This window comes from Neofelis nebulosa, chromosome 15 (genome assembly GCF_028018385.1).
Source record: "Neofelis nebulosa isolate mNeoNeb1 chromosome 15, mNeoNeb1.pri, whole genome shotgun sequence".
NCBI lineage: Eukaryota > Metazoa > Chordata > Mammalia > Carnivora > Felidae > Neofelis > Neofelis nebulosa.
The window spans coordinates 75,298,807-75,315,412 of record NC_080796.1 but is presented as its reverse complement, the minus strand read 5'-3'; the positions used below and the strand labels follow the sequence as shown (position 1 = coordinate 75,315,412).

The 16,606-nt window shown below is 54.4% G+C and overlaps 3 protein-coding genes and 1 long non-coding RNA gene across 28 annotated transcripts in view; 3 read left to right on the top strand and 1 right to left on the bottom strand.

The window, feature by feature from the left end:
• Positions 1–5,257, top strand: part of UBAP2L (ubiquitin associated protein 2 like) — a 40,403-nt gene extending 35,146 nt beyond the window's left edge. For 5 of the 24 annotated variants that reach the window (XM_058702210.1, XM_058702211.1, XM_058702212.1 and 2 more), the window contains 3 exons: positions 2,174–2,241; positions 2,970–3,167; positions 3,573–4,455. In XM_058702210.1, the coding sequence (XP_058558193.1) occupies positions 2,174–2,241; positions 2,970–3,167; positions 3,573–4,064 (758 nt within the window). In that variant the 3' untranslated portion in view covers positions 4,065–4,455. The other 19 variants (XM_058702215.1, XM_058702225.1, XM_058702234.1 and 16 more) reach the window with 13 other exon arrangements.
• LOC131496551 (uncharacterized) lies at positions 4,924–6,040 on the bottom strand. The gene is made up of 2 exons (XR_009254539.1): positions 5,743–6,040; positions 4,924–5,639 (listed from the first exon to the last, which is right to left on the bottom strand). It is a non-coding gene; the product is annotated as an uncharacterized LOC131496551 (long non-coding RNA).
• A 70-nt stretch (positions 6,041–6,110) lies between these two features.
• Positions 6,111–9,001, top strand: HAX1 (HCLS1 associated protein X-1). 2 transcript variants are annotated; one of them, XM_058702180.1, is made up of 7 exons: positions 6,111–6,271; positions 6,738–7,000; positions 7,172–7,365; positions 7,859–7,922; positions 8,035–8,141; positions 8,269–8,359; positions 8,757–9,001. In XM_058702180.1, the coding sequence occupies exons 1-7, from the start codon at positions 6,219–6,221 to the stop codon at positions 8,840–8,842; spliced, it is 858 nt and encodes a 285-aa protein (XP_058558163.1). In that variant the 5' UTR covers positions 6,111–6,218; the 3' UTR covers positions 8,843–9,001. The 2 variants fall into 2 exon arrangements, with proteins under 2 accessions (XP_058558163.1, XP_058558164.1); XM_058702181.1 differs by having other exon boundaries at positions 6,113–6,271; positions 7,859–7,910.
• Positions 8,834–16,547, top strand: AQP10 (aquaporin 10). The gene is given in 10 exon segments (XM_058702178.1): positions 8,834–8,946; positions 10,978–13,055; positions 13,436–13,562; positions 13,564–13,590; positions 13,932–14,013; positions 14,016–14,042; positions 14,567–14,704; positions 14,803–14,921; positions 15,171–15,388; positions 15,840–16,547. Coding segments are annotated over 8 exon segments (891 nt in total). The 5' UTR covers positions 8,834–8,946; positions 10,978–13,055; positions 13,436–13,484; the 3' UTR covers positions 16,042–16,547.
• Positions 16,548–16,606: the final 59 nt, after the last annotated feature.

Below are 16,606 nucleotides of genomic sequence, written 5' to 3'. Positions count from 1 at the left end.
GAGCATCATCCTTCGTTAAGTGCAAACCTGGAGACTCCACTTCCTCTGTATTTGTCCCCAGCCCTCTGGGGCTGCCACGCTGGGAGGCATCGGTTCTCGTTTCTCCTCCCTGCTGTCCACCTCCTGTCAGTGTGCTCGTAGCTGCTTGGGAGCGGGGGAGAGGGGGGGATAGGCGGGGCGTTGACTGTTGGAAAGCCAGAGAACTCTAGTCTGAGGAGCTTTCTTGTCGCAGGTGCAGGGGAAGTGGGGCAGCCACACAGGTCACGTCTAGGGCCTCTAGTGCTCACACTCGGGCTGTTAGGGCTGCTGCGGTGTTCTCTCGTGTCCTGCGTCTCCGGTCCTTTCGCCCAACACCCGGACCACGGCCTCAGGACTGGAAGCTGGATTTTAGCTGGTCCAGCCTCTGGGAAGACTGAGCCCAGGTTGTGTGTGGCAGGCCACTCCGGAGCTAAATTGCTCCCTACCACCCAGCTCGAGAAACCAGTTAGCCATTTGTCCTGTCCTGCATGGGGTGGCCCAGGGTGTCCACAAGGTGTTAGAACCTTTGCAGTGAAGATCAATCGTCTCTCGTTTCCCTCAAAAACGTTTGTATCCCGTCCGTCCCACCTCACCGTCGGCCCTCCGCACAAACCTCCTCGGTGCTGTAGCAAATGAACTGTCCTTAAAGTCAGGTCCACCACCAGTGATTGGCACACGGGCACCTGGGGTTTGAGAAGGGAAGGGAAGGCACTACCCCGTTAGTCCCTGTATCATCCCTTCTTCTCCTTCGGGGCCTTTGGGGGGGAATTGCTGCTTGAGAAGGGGTGGTATTTTCCATGCTGTTTCTGCAGTTGTGCGATTTTTCTTTGGCACCTTCTTGGAGCGATCTGGGTTTGTGCTATGGGCGGGGCTTCCAGGTGAAGACACCACACGTACCGGGAAGATCCTGAAGTGGTTGTCCAAGGTGGACTCACTCCACCTTGGGAGGCTGCCTCCATCCTAGGCATTGGGAGGATTTGGGTTCTGGACTTTGACGGGGGAATTGCTCTTGAGTTGTGGGGGGACTTGTGATTTGGTCACTTTGGCACGGTGCTTCTGAGAAGCTCTTCCATCCGAGGGCCTCGAACAGCAGGAGAAGGATCCAGGGACACAGGCTGAAATGCAGTTTTTCTGAAGTTTCATTTTATCTCATGTGATGAGATCGAATATATCTTAAGTGTGTTTTAAATTCTGAGTTAATTTTGAATTGCTTTTCCTCAAATCTTTGCAGAAAATTTGTTTAGTAAGACGCTGGATTATTTTATCTGATGGCTTTTTCTCGATCCATTGCCCCATACCCCAGGGTACAGTGTGTATTTCAGTTTAAGGACTAGAAATCGAGATGAGGAATATGCTGTCCTGGTTTCCTTGGAGTGGGCCTGGTGGCAGGGGGTTTTTACCCGGGGAACACAAGTCATTGGGAGTGTGGATGAGAGCCTGTGTCCCTGGGAGAAGCTCAGGGTGTAAAGCATGAGGACGTCGGATTTTGTGTTCCACCTGGACTGGAGGAGACAACATACTCCACTCCCTTCCTTACCCTCCCCACCTCCCCGTGCTTGGGCCTCAGTTACTTAGCTGGAAATGCACCTTTGTGTGGGCTCTTTAAATCCTAAGTACGTGGCTTAGAAGCGCCAGAACTGGAGACGCGGGGCCAGGTGAACCAAGACTGACAACGGGCCGTGCTCTTGGGGTTGGACTGGAATGCTCCTTGGGTGCTTACCTTAGGCTGCGAAAGCATGCAGTCCTGAGCCCCAAAGTGTCTCTTTGTGAACAGGAAGATCCCAGACTACCTGTCTTCAGGAGCAGGACTGAGTGGAGTCTGGGTGCGTTGACTTGAAACGGATGTTAAACATTTAATACGTTTCTTTCGGGCTTTGGCACAAAAGCGTCTTGAAAGGTATATGCTGGTGAGGCTTGCCTGTAGCCTTGCCCCACAAAAAGCAGCTCCCCTCACTCGCCCCCTCACATACATACTCAGTACGCACCTGGAAAGGGCAGACTTTGGGGCATGAACCCTCATCTCTCAGGACTGACCTGAGCTGGAAACACAGCAGGACCCCCTGCAGTGCTCTAGCTGGAGGCTGCGCACACCGTCTCCCCCCGAGAGGGGGGCCGGGCAGCCAGCTGAGCTAACTCCTGTTTCCTCCTCCCCCAGGTGTGTCAGTCACCTCCAGTAACACGGGCGTGCCAGATATCTCGGGTTCTGTGTACTCCAAGACCCAGGTAGGTGCCTTGCTCGAGGTACAGCTGGAAAGATAACGGACGCAGAGGAGGTGGCGTTGCAATGACAGAAGCTCAGTGAACAAGAACAGCCTGAGAGATGTCAGGAAGCCCATCCCAGAAAATGAGTGGTCTCTAGATTTCAATTTCTAGAAGTTTGGAGTTAGCCCTCTGAGAACAAGCAAGAGAAGTGTTCAGGAAGGGGAGGTGTGGCCGATCGCTGTGATGCGGGATTTACTGTGCAGCTGTCCTGACTTTGCCCACCGCCAGCCTTCTTGTAACTTTCCAAGATGACGAGTACGGACTGAAGGGAAGCTGGTGCGATCCAGTCTTTGTAAAGACACAGTGGGAGCGACCGTGAAGTATCAGGAGTCCTGGTGGAGCGCTTCGTGGCCAAGCTCCAGGGTGGCAGTGGGGGAGCAGCTGCAGATGGTCTGCGACTGTAGAGTCACAGGGCAGCCTCACACCCGTCCCGTCGTGTGGGCCCCACGGCTAGGGAGTCCACGGCACCCCTGCTTCATGTAGGAGAGGACGGAGGCAGAGAGGGAGTACTTTTGTCAGGATCACACGGCTCCCAAAGAGCACAGCGGAGGCAGACCCGGGCACCCGGTGCAGGTGCGGTGCGCCTCCTTTGCTGCGTGCTGCTCTCAGTGGGTGGAGGGCTTGGGCTCAGAGAGTCCAGGGCTTGGTTTGCTGACCCCTTTTGCTGTCTCTCCCCACCCCCTGGACAGCAGTCCTTCGAGAAACAAGGTTTTCATTCCGGCACTCCTGCTGCCTCCTTCAACTTGCCTTCAGCCCTAGGAAGTGGGGGGCCCATCAATCCAGCCACAGCTGCTGCCTACCCACCTGCCCCTTTCATGCACATTCTGACCCCCCATCAGCAGCCGCACTCCCAGATCCTCCACCACCACCTGCAGCAGGACGGCCAGGTAATAGCTCTCCCCTCTCCTTTCCCTTCCTCTTCCTTCCTGTCCCCTGAAACTCCCCCCTTTCCTTCTCTTACCCTTCCTCACCACCGCCTTCACCCACCCCTCCCAGCGCCAGCCATGGGCACACAGCACAGACAGACACAAGCGCACACGACACAAGCTGCCGGCAGAGGAGCGGTCAGAGAAGGGGCCGGGCTGAAACCTTCTTCGCCCGGTTCCTTCGGTGCCTTTCTCCTCTACCTCCTGTAGCACAGCTGCCCTCATCCCATCAGACCTGGGTCACACCTACCCTCTGACCTCTCCCGGCCTCCCCCCTTCCCAACATTGTAGCTTTCCCTTCTAATGGTGGAGTTCTATTGTCAAAGTTTGTCCCTTTATTTTCCATATATCCTGGTTCTGCCTCAGCTACCATATTTGCAGATGATTCTGTGTTGCCCGCGCCAGCAGGAGGAGCAGGTAATGAAACTGAATGATGATGTGCTTGAACCCACTCCTTCCCGGCCCCCACTTCACCTCCACAGCCTCAGGGAACTCGAAGACAAAAAGCTGCACCGTCACAGATCAGGACACACAGACACAGACACCTTGCTGAGCTCTCTGGCCTCCTGTTCCTCTCTTGCCCTCCCCTCCCCGGTGCCCTCTTTTTCTTTCTGCCCTTCCGCGACTCTGGAAACACTTGGTTACTGGATCGGAACGGATTCTTGGGGCAGCATCTGGAGCCTGGGGCCTCAGACTGTCTCTCTTGCCTTTTGGCTGAAATGGGCTCTCCGCTGTGCCATGGGGGGGGGGGGGGGGGGGGCACGGGCTGGTACAGGTGACCTCTCCTGCGTCCCAGGGAGCTGGGGAGCTGGGATAAGTAAGGGCTGCCTTGCTGTCAGAGACAGCCTTCCCAGTTGAGGTATTCGTGGGATCAACGAAAACGAAATCATCTTGTGGTCACTCATCTCCAAGAGGCCATAACTCTCTAGAGAGAGTAGCCTTTTCTCAGCAGTGGGGGTAGGGGAGGTGGGGTGGAAAGTGGGTAGGACTCATTCACAGTCTTGTCTCTGAAAGGTGTCCTGCCGTCTTGTCATCGTTCCCCTGTTTAAAGGCTGGAAATGCTTTCTTCCTTGTCCGAGGCACCCTAGCAGCCATAGAAATTAAATGTTCTGTGGTTTGGAAGTAAACTTCAGAGTAGTTTCTCTAAGCAAGGGGAGAGCAAGAGTTTCCAGATCTGCATGTGAAGATGTCACAGATCTGTCCCACTAACTAGACACCTTTCTCCTCCTCCTCCTCATCGTCCCATTCCCTGCAGACGGGCAGCGGGCAACGTAGCCAGACCAGCTCCATCCCGCAGAAGCCCCAGACCAACAAGTCTGCCTACAACAGCTACAGCTGGGGGGCCAACTGAGGCCCTGAGCCTCTTCTCCTGGTCCCATCTTCTGAGAGGGCTTCTCAGCCTGGCAACTACGGAAACGGCATCAAAGAAAGGAATGTGGGGGGGGGGGGGTTCTGCTGCCCCCCCCCACCCCCAGCAGCCCACCCCATGCCTCAGCTTCATGTCTGTCCATTCCCATCCCACCCCCCACTCTGTTGTATGTATTATAGGATTTGTATTTTCTCCTTTCCCTCCCCCCTTTCCTCTCTTCCTCCCCCCTTGCATTCAAGATTATGAAACTTTGCTGTGGGCCCTGCCTTCCTTCTCCTCCTGTTCACCCTGGTGGTGTATGGATGAGGTGGGGAGGGGGGACCCCCAAATATATATCAGCCCAACAGCCCTAAGTCTCCTCCTTTATTATTAGGAAACAAGACAACAACAAAAAAATGGCGTCATGAATATGAACAGCATTGTCAGATGAATTAGTTGAAGTGTTTTTTGTTTTTTTTTTTTTTTTTTGTACTGTGTCCTCAAATTTAATGGATTAATGTGTCTTGTATATATAAAAAGAAAACCTCTACCTTCAGCCTCTGCCCATTCTTGCTCCGTCTAGGACTTCCTCAGTCTCGTCAGTGACCAGCTTGGTGAATGAGCGTCACACACCAGCCGGGCCTCTAGCGGGCTCCAGGCTCCCCGAAGGCCATGGAATAAAAAGAGCTCTTTGCCCTTAAAAGTGCTGCTAGTATTTTGCTCTAAGGGAATTCCCTGCCCTCCTCCCCCAAGAACTTCACAGCCTAGAAAGAACCACCCAAATTCGCATCTCCTCCGGAAACTGCTCATCTGCAGCAGATTTCGGGCTGTGGAGGGAGTGGGAGCAGATACTGGGTGGAAAGGGAGAGGATTAAGAAGGAGCTGGAAAAAACGGCTTTGAAGAACCCAAGTGTAATGCAGATGGGTCCGGGCAAATGAGCTGCAGAGAAGGCAGGGTGACCTGCAGCTGTCAGATTGGGAACCTGGAGGTCAGCGCAGCAGTTCTCGGCAGTTCTCTGTACGGGAGGGGTCTGGAGACCAAGGCCGGGGCCCGGTGGGGGGGGGGGGGTGCAGAGAACTGCAGGCTGGAAAATTCAGAGACAGGAGAGGGGGTACTTACAGCTCCAAACTCCTCCCCCCCCCCCCCCCCCCCCGCAAGCCTTCCCTGGGTTCCCCTCGCCCTCTCACCGAGCCTTTGCCCTGCTGGTCGCAGAGCCTGCCCGGTGGGCTCAGGACTCCGCTTAACGACACCCCTTTAGCGGGAGAGCGCTAGGTCCGTGCGTCCCCGACCGAGACCGACCGGGGAACTCAGACCAGAAGCGCGGGCGGCGGTTGCCCCCTGGCGGCGGCGGCCGGCCCCACGCAGCCTCACGCCGTCGAAGCGCCCAGGCCATCCGGTGGCGGCGCGTGAGGCGGGCGAGCTTCGGGAGACGCGATTTCGGGACGCCCGCCCGCCGCCCGGACCGAGTCGCGCTGTCCGCCCCGCCCGCGCCGCGCCGCGCCGCGCCGCGCTGACGGCCGTTTTGCGACAGTGTGCTCGTTCGCAGCCCTGCTTTCCGGCAAGTGGCCCGACGCCTCGCTCAGTTTCCGGTCGCGGGGCCCAGGCTGCCGCCGGGTGCGAATGGGCCTCGGTGGGGTCCGCGGGTTCGAGTCCCTACTCGGGGATGAGCCTCTTTGATCTCTTTCGGGGCTTTTTCGGCCTTTCTCCACCTCGGAGGTTAGAGTGGGTCGGGATCGGACGAGGGTGGGGTCTTCTGAGGGGAGCTTGAGCCCTAACGCCCAGTCCTTGGGAAACCGCACTCCTCCGCCCTCCGTCACCCGCTGCGGGCGGGACTGAGGGCGCCGCGCTGGGCGGCCGCCGGGGGCGGGGATAACCGCGGTCTGGGGTGATGCAACAGGGGCCCGGGCGGGGGGGACAGTGGGCAGGTGAGCAGGGCCCTGGGTCACTGCGGGGGGCCGCCAGGTGAGGACTGGCGTTGATAGAAACGAAAACAAAGCAAAAAGCCGACGGCCTCCCGTAGAAAACACATCCACACCCACGAAGCGAACAAAAACCCAGGGCCAGCCCTCCAACCCTCACCTCCGTTCTGCACACCCGATTCGCGTCCCGCTCTGCCGCCCACGAGCTGACTTTATGGCTTAAAGTACTAAAATGTTGCTGGTTGATCTGCCTTCACTCCCAGCCACAGAGACCCCTTTTTTGGAGGGATGACTCGAGATGAAGATGAGGATGATGAAGAAGAGGAAGAAGAAGGAGCCACGTGGGGCCGTGGGGGCTCGAGGTTTGAGGGTCCGCAGCCCCCGGAGGAATTTGGCTTCGGCTTCAGCTTCAGCCCGGGAGGAGGGATGCGTTTCCATGATAACTTCGGCTTTGATGACCTAATACAGGATTTTAACAACATCTTCAGCGAGATGGGGGCCTGGACCTTGCCTTCCCGCCCTCCTGGTGTGTGGCTGTCCCCCGTCAACCTGTGGTTCCTGCTGGGTTGGAGGGTGACATTAGCCTGCCAAGATTCGCTGGGGGTTGGGGGGGGGGTGTGACAAGATGGGTGATATTGAGGTTTCAAAGAGCCCAAGTCCTGTCCCACCCCCAGCACCAATCTGCCACCTTCTGCAGAACTTCCTGGTCCCGGTCCTGAGTCAGAGGCACCTGGTGAGAGACGGCAGGAGGGACAGACTCTCCGGGACTCAATGCTTAAGTATCCAGATAGTCACCAGCCCAGGATCTTTGGGGGGACCTTGGAGAGTGATGCAAGAAGTGAATCCCCCAAACCAGCGCCGGACTGGGGCTCCCAGAGGCCATTTGGTCTGGTGAGTGCTTCTGGGTGGAGTGAGAGCCTGTGGGAGACAGCTAATGGAAGGCAAGGGCTGGCAGCCGTGCGAGAATCTAACGGGGTGGGATCCCAGGCTCTCCACTTAGTGTGTTTATCTGTTCTCTATACTAAGCTTCTTGTAGGATTTTGGCAGCAGGGTGGGGGGGGGGTAGGTTGAGGGAGAGGGGATGGGGATTCTGCTTTTTCTCTAAAAAAAAAAAAAAAAAAAAAAAAAAAAAAAATTACTGGTCTGTTACAATTCCGGGACAAGGCAGGATTGTCAGGAAGGATAGAAAGCGTCCATTCGGGAAAGCTTTCTTGGTAGAAGAAGAGAGAAAACAGGTAGGAAGGAGGAAGAGATGAGTAAAACAAAAGCTGTCCTAGGTGGGATTCTCTCTCCCAGGGAAAGGTAGTGTTGGAACCTTTGGGTTACGACCTCTCAAATTTCAAGTTGAAAGGTATCATTTCACCTCCTTTGCCTTCTTCTGCAGTTTGATGATTTGTGGCCTATGACCCCCCATTCCAGAGCCAGAGAAGACAACGGTGAGTGTGGAGGTAGAGGACATTTAACCTGCCCTCTCTTCTCCTCTGAAGTTTTTGTTGCCACACTTGACCCCTTCTTTCCCTTGGACTCTTGATTTTGTGTTTCCTCTCTCTGCCCTTCTAGATCTTGATTCCCAGGTTTCCCAGGAGGGCCTCGGTCCAGTTCTGCAGCCCCAGCCCAAATCCTATTTCAAGAGCATCTCTGTGACCAAGATCACTAAGCCAGATGGGGTGAGTTGGAAGAGAGGGGTGAAAGGAACTGTGGCCAGGGGGTGCCATGGAGAGCGCGATCTAGGTAAAGAAACCAGTGGGCTCACCTTTATTGATGTTAGAGACTGGTCGGGGCTTCTCCTTGTAGACAGTAGAGGAGCGCCGAACTGTGGTGGACAGTGAGGGCCGGACAGAGACCACAGTAACCCGTCAAGAAGCAGACGGCGGCCCTAGAGATGGTGAGTGAAGAGTGTGAATCAAAAGGGTCTGTCTCGGGGCGCCTGGGTGGCGCAGTCGGTTAAGCGTCCGACTTCAGCCAGGTCACGATCTCGCGGTCCGTGAGTTCGAGCCCCGCGTCGGGCTCTGGGCTGATGGCTCGGAGCCTGGAGCCTGTTTCCGATTCTGTGTCTCCCTCTCTCTCTGACCCTCCCCCGTTCATGCTCTGTCTCTCTCTGTCCCAAAAAAAAAAAAAAAAAAAACGTTGAAAAAAAAAAGAAAAAAAACAAAAGGGTCTGTCTCTTAGTTCCTTGGGAAAGGGGAACCCTTACTTTTCTAGCCTTTAATATTATTCCTCTCCTTGTCCTCTGCTCATCCTCTTTCATTTAGTGTGTCCGTGTGTATCACTTTCTTCCTTAGATCCAGAATCACCAGCACCTCCAGGCCTGGATGACACCTATTCCATCCTGGATTTGTTCCTAGGACGCTGGTTCCGGCCCCGGTAGCCTTGTTAAGCCTCAGCGGCCTTCAGATCCCTTCCACGCTTCGCTCACCATCCGTGTCTCCTCCTGCCACCTCGGCCTGGGGTGTGCGGAGCAGTGAATTGGGGGTATGTCAGTATGTGACTCACCCAGAGTGACCAATAAAACCTTTATTTATGCTAACTCTTTGGTCTTAGTTCTGTCCAGGCTGTTCCACTTTCTAGCACCATCCAGGGATTCCCAGATTATCTTGGCCCACGGCCGCCTTCTTCTTTAACTTTTTTCTGCTTCCAAACCCTGATTTGATAAATAGGGTCAGGTCCCCGGTAGATTATTCTTGTGGAAGAGATAACTATAGAGACAACTCCAGGAAGAGTTCTATCCGGGAATGCACAAATTCTCAAAAGGGGGGGCACCTGGGTGGCTCAGTCTGTTGAGCGTCTGACTTTGGCTCGGGTCAGGATCTCGCGGTTCGTGGGCTCCAGCCCTGCGTCAGTTTCTGTGCTGACAGCTTGGAGTCTGGAGCCTGCTTAGTATTCTGCGTCTCCCTCTCTCTCTCTCGGCCCCTCCCCTGCTGGCGCGCTCTTTCTCTCTCTCAAAAATAAATAAAAACATTTAAGAAATTAAAAAAAAAAAAAAATTCTCAAAAGAGGAAGCCTGTGTGGAAATGGGTGATGGCTGCTTCCCTAGGATGGGGCAGTTCATGAGAGAATTTGAGGGAATACACTGGCAAATATTTCTTCCTTTACTGGCTATGTTCTTTTTTCTTTTTTTTTTTTTTTTTTTTTTTTAACTGATTCTTTTTTTTTTTTTTTTTTTCAACATTTTTTATTTATTTTTGGGACAGAGAGAGACAGAGCATGAACGGGGGAGGGGCAGAGAGAGAGGGAGACACAGAATCGGAAACAGGCTCCAGGCTCCGAGCCATCAGCCCAGAGCCTGACGCGGGGCTCGAACTCACGGACTGCGAGATCGTGACCTGGCTGAAGTCGGACGCTTAACCGACTGCGCCACCCAGGCGCCCCTTTCTTTTTTTTTTTTTAATGTATGTTGGAGAAAATATAACTAGCACAAACATTACTAGATTTTTTTTCTCATTAAAAACTCTTTTAGTATTGTGGCTGGGAGGGGCTGATTTTGTATGTTTACCTCTGTTTCCTCAAAACTTTACCAAAACGACACACGATAAAGGGATTTTTCTAAGGAGACGTATCACAAGAACAAAGAAGATATACACTGATGAAATTTTGTGTCTTTTTATTATATGTTTTGGTGAACAGAAGTTGACTTACCATAGCAAAGTTTATATTTTTCTTTATGTTAGTGCTCTTTGTGTTATTTAGACACCTCCCCACCCAAGGTTGAAAGGACACTCTCCTTTATTTCTCCTTCACGGATTTTACTAGGTTTGTTTTTTACATTTAGGTGTTGTTTGTTTTTTTAATGCTTATTTTGAAAGAGAGTGCATGGGGGAGGGGCAGAGGGACAGCTAAAGCAAGGAGCCCAATGTGGGGCTCAACTCCACGGAACTGTGAGGTCATGACCTGAGCCGAAACCAAGAGTCGGATGTTTAACTGACTGAGCCACCATGCGCCCCTGCGTTTTGGTTTTAAATCCACCTGTAATGTATCTTCCTATTTGCTATGAATCTATGAATCAGGGGACCAACTTTGTTTTTTTCTAGTTGGAAAAATACATATGCATATGTATATATAAATACTATAAATATATTTTATACACACAGATCGTTGTGCTGGGTCTATCTTTTCTGTTAATCTATTTGTCCACCTCTGTGCCCATACCACATCTTAAAATTGTGTAGTTGTATTTAGTAGAACATATACTCCCACTTTTGTTTCTCCCCTAACTTCTTTTTTTTTTTTTTTTAATTTTTTTTTTCAACGTTTTTTTTATTTATTTTTGGGACAGAGAGAGACAGAGCATGAACGGGGGAGGGGCAGAGAGAGAGGGAGACACAGAATCGGAAACAGGCTCCGGGCTCCGAGCCATCAGCCCAGAGCCTGACGCGGGGCTCGAACTCACGGACCGCGAGATCGTGACCTGGCTGAAGTCGGACGCTTAACCGACTGCGCCACCCAGGCGCCCCGTCCCCTCTCTAACTTCTAACATGTAACAATGCGATTGATTTTTCTAATCAGCTTTTCAGAGCATCACAGAAACACACGGAGCTGGAGACTAGCGGACATCTGTGGATGGCTCACAGCTTGAAAGCTGGAGACGCATACAAACTAAAGAAGCAACTTGGGAGAAACAGTCTGCAGAGAGATGAAAATTTAGCAAGGATACGTCTTTAATGTCTTTAGAAATATAAGATGATACGTCCATACAGCCAGAACATACTCCTATGAAGAGGAATAAACTTTGGGGAGTTAAAAAAAATGTGATGGCAGAAATGAAAATCTATAAAGCGATTCTGACGATAAAGTTGAGAAACTCTCCAGGAAGGTAGACCAAGTAATAGATATATAGAAAACAGGCAGCAATGCACACCTGAAAGTAATGTTATATGTTAACTATACTTCGATTTAAAAAGATTATTTTCAAAGAAAATAGGAAAAAAAATAAAACTGGAATGGTACAAACCATCGATGAAACAGACCAAGAAAATATCCCAGAAGTGAAGAATATTTACTTCTAACCTGAAAGACCCACCATATGCTAAATACCAAGGATGAAAATAAACCCACTATTTCAGAACGCTCGAGACAAAGGAAAAATCTAAATAAGGGAGGGTTCAGAGGAATCGAGATTCAAGATTCTCGGTTGCATCTACCCAGATGTCCCTAATTCAAATGTCGGGATCCTACCCTAACCTCCTCAAGGTTAGGGTCCTAAAATACCTAGCCTTGGCATAGGAAGCCTGGGGCTGAGAATTCATTCTCAACAATTAACATTGGAGCTGGCCCTCCACTCTGATGCCCACTGGATATAGGTTAGGCTTCCCTTAAGGGCTGTCGTGGGGCCACCTGGTTTCACAGTCTGCCTGGACTTGGTGATCAGTTCTGTGGACTTAGTTTCTGTTTCCTTCAGGCTCTCAACTGCTGCAGAGACCATTAACGCATATCCTTTCAACCAGTAACCCTCGCAGCTGGCCACTGCTGACAATTTTAATAACTGTCCCACCTCAGCAAGCTAGAGACTATCGGTATTCTACCTACTACCGTGGGTTCTTGTCAGCCAGACTGTGAACAGTCACCCAGATTCATTCTAGAATTTGTGGAACCACATCTGAAACCAACGGGCTTAAATTGGGTTCCTTGGAGAAAGACTCCCAACGAGAAGCTACGTGAACAAGGTTTACTGGGAAGTCCTAGTGCTCGTGGGATGCACCTGTAAGGAAGTGAGGAAGGCAAGGTTAGGCGAACGGGGAAACTGACACGCAATGAGGTTACAAGAGAGGCTTCAGCTGATCCTGTGGGGAACTTGGAAGTTGGAGTGGCCCCTTCAGGGTCGTTCCATATTGAGACAGAGAGGCCAGGTCTTTGTATCCTGCATCAACCGTCGTCGACAGGCCCTACAGGAGGGCGTGTGACCTTGGGTGAGGCTGTCTCCTGCCATGGGAGGCATTGCCATGAGGGAAGCAGCTGTGTGCAATCAGCATCTGATATTCCCAGCAGCTGGGAAATGGGTGCATTGGTCCCAAACAGGGCATCCGGGTAGAGCATTTTACCCACGAAACCTAGTAAAGGAGTATCGTGAACAGATGTGCCCAGGACTGTGCCAGAGCCCGTGGCCCAGTGCTCAAGAACCTCATGAACTATATACGGGATTTTGTAAATGTATGTGTTTCCACCTACCGGCACATAAGCTCTAGAAGAGCGGGCAATGTATTTGCTTACCACCGCTTCTCCAGCGTCTAGAATTTGACTCCTAGTTGAATGAACCTAACTGGAGGCTTGCAATAAGAACCAGGAAGTTGCTGTGTGTTAGGCGGAATCTGGGGGTGACAAGCATCCAGAGAAAGGGAGGTGGGGCTCGGTGCGAGTGTGAAGCACTCATCTGGAGCCAAGGCAGAGCTAGGGCACTCTAACCGAGGTGGGACTCCGCATGAGGGAAGCGCAAGCATCGCATGAGTAGGTTTTCTTTCTGCAGTCTCCGGTCTTCACCCCAGCCTCTCTGGATGCCCGTGGCGTTCTGCAGGCATCCAAACGGTTGGGGGGAAAGCTTCATGTTCCACACGAGTGACATTGTGCAATAGGGGACGGAGAGTCAGAAGGTCTGGATCTGAATTCAGACGTCTCCCTTAAGTAGCTGCGCGGCCTTGGCCTTGGCGAGTCCTGAGGCTCTCCAGATCACCAGGGGCGGGGCGGGAGCAGGTTGCTGAGGCCAAGGGCTGGCACAGGATACTTCCTCCGACCCATCGGCCCATCGGCACAGGAGGGGGCTACTCCTGGGAGGAACGGGGATGACAGATGGAAGAGACACAGCCTGGGCAAACTCCAGGCTCTGGTCCAAGAGCCGGCCCTTGGACATTCTCCTGTTATCTCTACTATCTCTGCGCTCGCTAGCCTACACACGTATGCAGACATTGCTGTTCAGGCGCTGCGCTAATTGGTTTTAAAGTCTTTCCCTTATCATTCCTCCGCTCCCTGGCAGGCAGTGGTTGTGGTTGTGTGGCAGCAGCCAGAGACAAGGTGTCCCCACCATGTTGCATAGCCAGCCCTTGGCCGACGTCAAGGGCCGGCTCCGGATCCGCAGCCACCTGGCCCGGCAGTGCCTGGCAAGAGTTTCTGGGTGTATTTGTGCTCATGGTAGGCCGGGTAACGGGGGAAGGAGAGAGGGGAGGAGGGCGAACGTTTCTGCCTCTATCTCTTCATCCTGGTGTCTCACTTCATTCAACTATGCATCATTTCTGTCCCTGCCCTTGTCCCTTCCGTTCCAGCCCCCGTCCATCTCTCCCTTCCCAGTCTTCACTCCTCCCCCACAGCTCCTCTATTTCCTTTCCCTCTATTGCTCCTCCCCCTTTCTTGCTGACCCCTCCTGTTACTTTGGTGCCCTCTCTCTCTCAGCGGCTCCCCTTCCCAGCCTTGCTCCAGGCTTCCAGGCTCCCCATTCCTGGTCCTCCACTCCTCATCTTCCCTCTCCCCACCAGTTGCTCACCCAGGGGGCTGGAGCCCAGGCCGTCACCAGTGGAGAAACGAAAGGCAACTTCTTCACCATGTTTCTGGCTGGCTCTCCATCTACGTGGGTGGTAACGTTTCAGGTGAGGAGGGTGGGGTCTGGCCACGTGCATGTGTGAGTGTGTGGTGACGGTGACTCATGGACTTGTCTCCTTGAGCTTGACTAGTGCCCTGGACCCAGATATGCCTTGGCCCGGGCCAGCCCCTCCCCTCCCCTCCGTGTCTCTCTCCTCCACTCACCTAGACAGGGAGCTGTGGCAAGGCTTTAGGGTAAGTCTGTCTTCTTGTGTCCCCCGCCTGAAGGCCTCGGTGTCATCTTGCCCCGGGGCCTCACCTTCTTGTGCCCCAGACACATGCTGTGCCAGTGGCCAGTGTGTCTGCCTTGAGCCCCATCACAAGACACAAACGCGTAGTAGAAAGAGCGGGCAGAACCTGGGCTTTACTGTGTGAGCTCAGCAAGCTGCAGAATGTCCTAGAGCTGAGCCGCTCACCCGGTGGGGACAAGTAACATCTGCCTTGAGAGTTGTGACGCAACAGCGGCGGGACCTGGTAAGCACCAGGAGGCCACACCTAATTGATGTTGGTTTTCTCTTCCCGATCCTTGAAGGGGCCCACCTGAACCCAGCCTTCTCCCTGGCCATGTGCCTGCTGGGACGCCTCCCCAGGGCCAAGTTCCCCGTTTACTGCTTGGTGCAGCTTCTATCTGCCTTCTGTGCCTCTGGAGCCACCTATGCTGTCTACTACGGTAACAGGGTCGGGGCCGTCTGGGTGTGGCCAGGACTGCCTTGCAATGGTTTTGAATGGACAAAGATGGAAGTCCTGAGCCTCCCCTGCCTCCTGCAGATGCCCTACAGAACTATACAGGCGGGAACCTGACGGTGACTGGCCCCAAGGAGACAGCCTCCATCTTTGCCACCTATCCTGCCCCTTACCTGTCCCTGAACAATGGCTTCCTGGATCAGGTAGGTGTGAGGAGGAGACCTGGGAAGGCCCCAGTCTTTGCCCTTGTCCCCTGGGCTCCCAGACTACTTATTGTCCGGGCTCTGGGTGGGATATGGGGTTGAGTCTGTCTTTGTAGCACCCCCGCCCCAGTTGCCTGTGTTGGACAAAGTCAGAGGACATGAGGTGGTGGCCTAGGGTGCTTGGGAGAGAAGGGGCAGCTGGGTCATCTGACAGCTTATGGGGGCCCCTCTGCCTCTGTGGACTCCAAGGTGCTGGGCACGGGGATCCTGATTGTGGGGATCCTGGCCATCCTGGACACACGGAACAAGGGAGTGCCTGCAGGTCTGGAGCCTGTGGCTGTGGGGCTGCTGATCCTGGTCATCGGGCTATCCCTGGGTGCCAACTGTGGGTTCCCACTCAACCCTGCCCGGGACCTGGGCCCACGGCTTTTCACCTACGTGGCTGGCTGGGGCCCTGAAGTCTTCAGGTGAGAGACAGCCTCACCCCTCCCCTGACACCTCTGAGTCTGGGTCCCCAGCTCTCTCCTCTTCCCTAGTCCTCGCGGACTCAGGACAATGCCCCTCATCTAAGTCCTGCTTCTCCTTTTCTCCCTCACCCCTTCTTCTCTCCTCCACCCTTTCCCCGGAAACAGTAGAGGCTGTGTTCTCAGGCACGTCTGTCCTGTTACCTTTTGGCATTGTGACCTCATCACAAGATGGGTATATTCACATAATTCCCTGAGGCAAGAGGCTGGACCAAGCTCTCCTGGGGGCTCCTCTCTAACCCTAACCGCTGTGCTGTGTTGCCAAGACTTGGTCTTCCTGGCGTCCATCCCCCCTGGGGCTGCTTTAGGGAGGTTCTCTTGTTACCGCCCCTGGTCCTTCAGGGAGAGGCCAGAGGACTCCCCCTGAAGCCTTCCTTATGTCCCTGTCTTGCAGTGCTGGTAATGGCTGGTGGTGGGTGCCTGTGGTGGCCCCTCTGGTGGGGGCGACTCTTGGCACAGCCACATACCAGCTGCTGGTGGCTCTCCACCACCCCGAGGAGAAGTCAGAGCCGGCTCAGGATCTAGAGTTTGCCCAACATACAGCCTGAAGCCTGGAAACTCCTGTCTCTGCCCTGTTGCCGCAGCGTGAGCTCTGATCCCGACACGGAGCCCTCGCCTCGCTTGTGGACACTGAAGAGCGGCCGCAGATCCGGGACGGTGGCCAGAGGACGGCTTCCTCCCAAACTGGGAGGGCGAACTGGGAGGGCCAGGCCCCTGCTGCCCTCCACACCCCGGCAGGTCTTCGGACCCTGGGGGCCTCCGCGGACACAGTGCCTCAAAGCGGCCGCCAGAGGGTGCGCCCGGGGAGGCCTGGGGGAGGCCGGGGGAGGGGCGCTTCCCGCGGAGCTCGGCCCCCTCCCGGGCTCCCGGCCCCAGAACCTCGGCGCGGCCGCGCTGCCCTCGCGGGGCGGCTTCCCCCACATGGGGAGGGGGCTCAAGGGGGTTAACTGAGGCACGGCCCAGTGCCCAGGCGCTCCGGCCGTCCTTCCCGGAGAGGGGTGCGGGCCCCGGCCCGGGGGCGCGCGCTGGGGGGAGGGTCCTCGCTGCCCCGCCACGCGCCCCCGGCCCCCTCTCCTCCGAATAAAAACGTCCCGGCTCTCTATCCCCGGCTGACTCGGCTTTTTGGGGTGGGGGCCACGGCCTCGGAAGGCCTAAGACCCC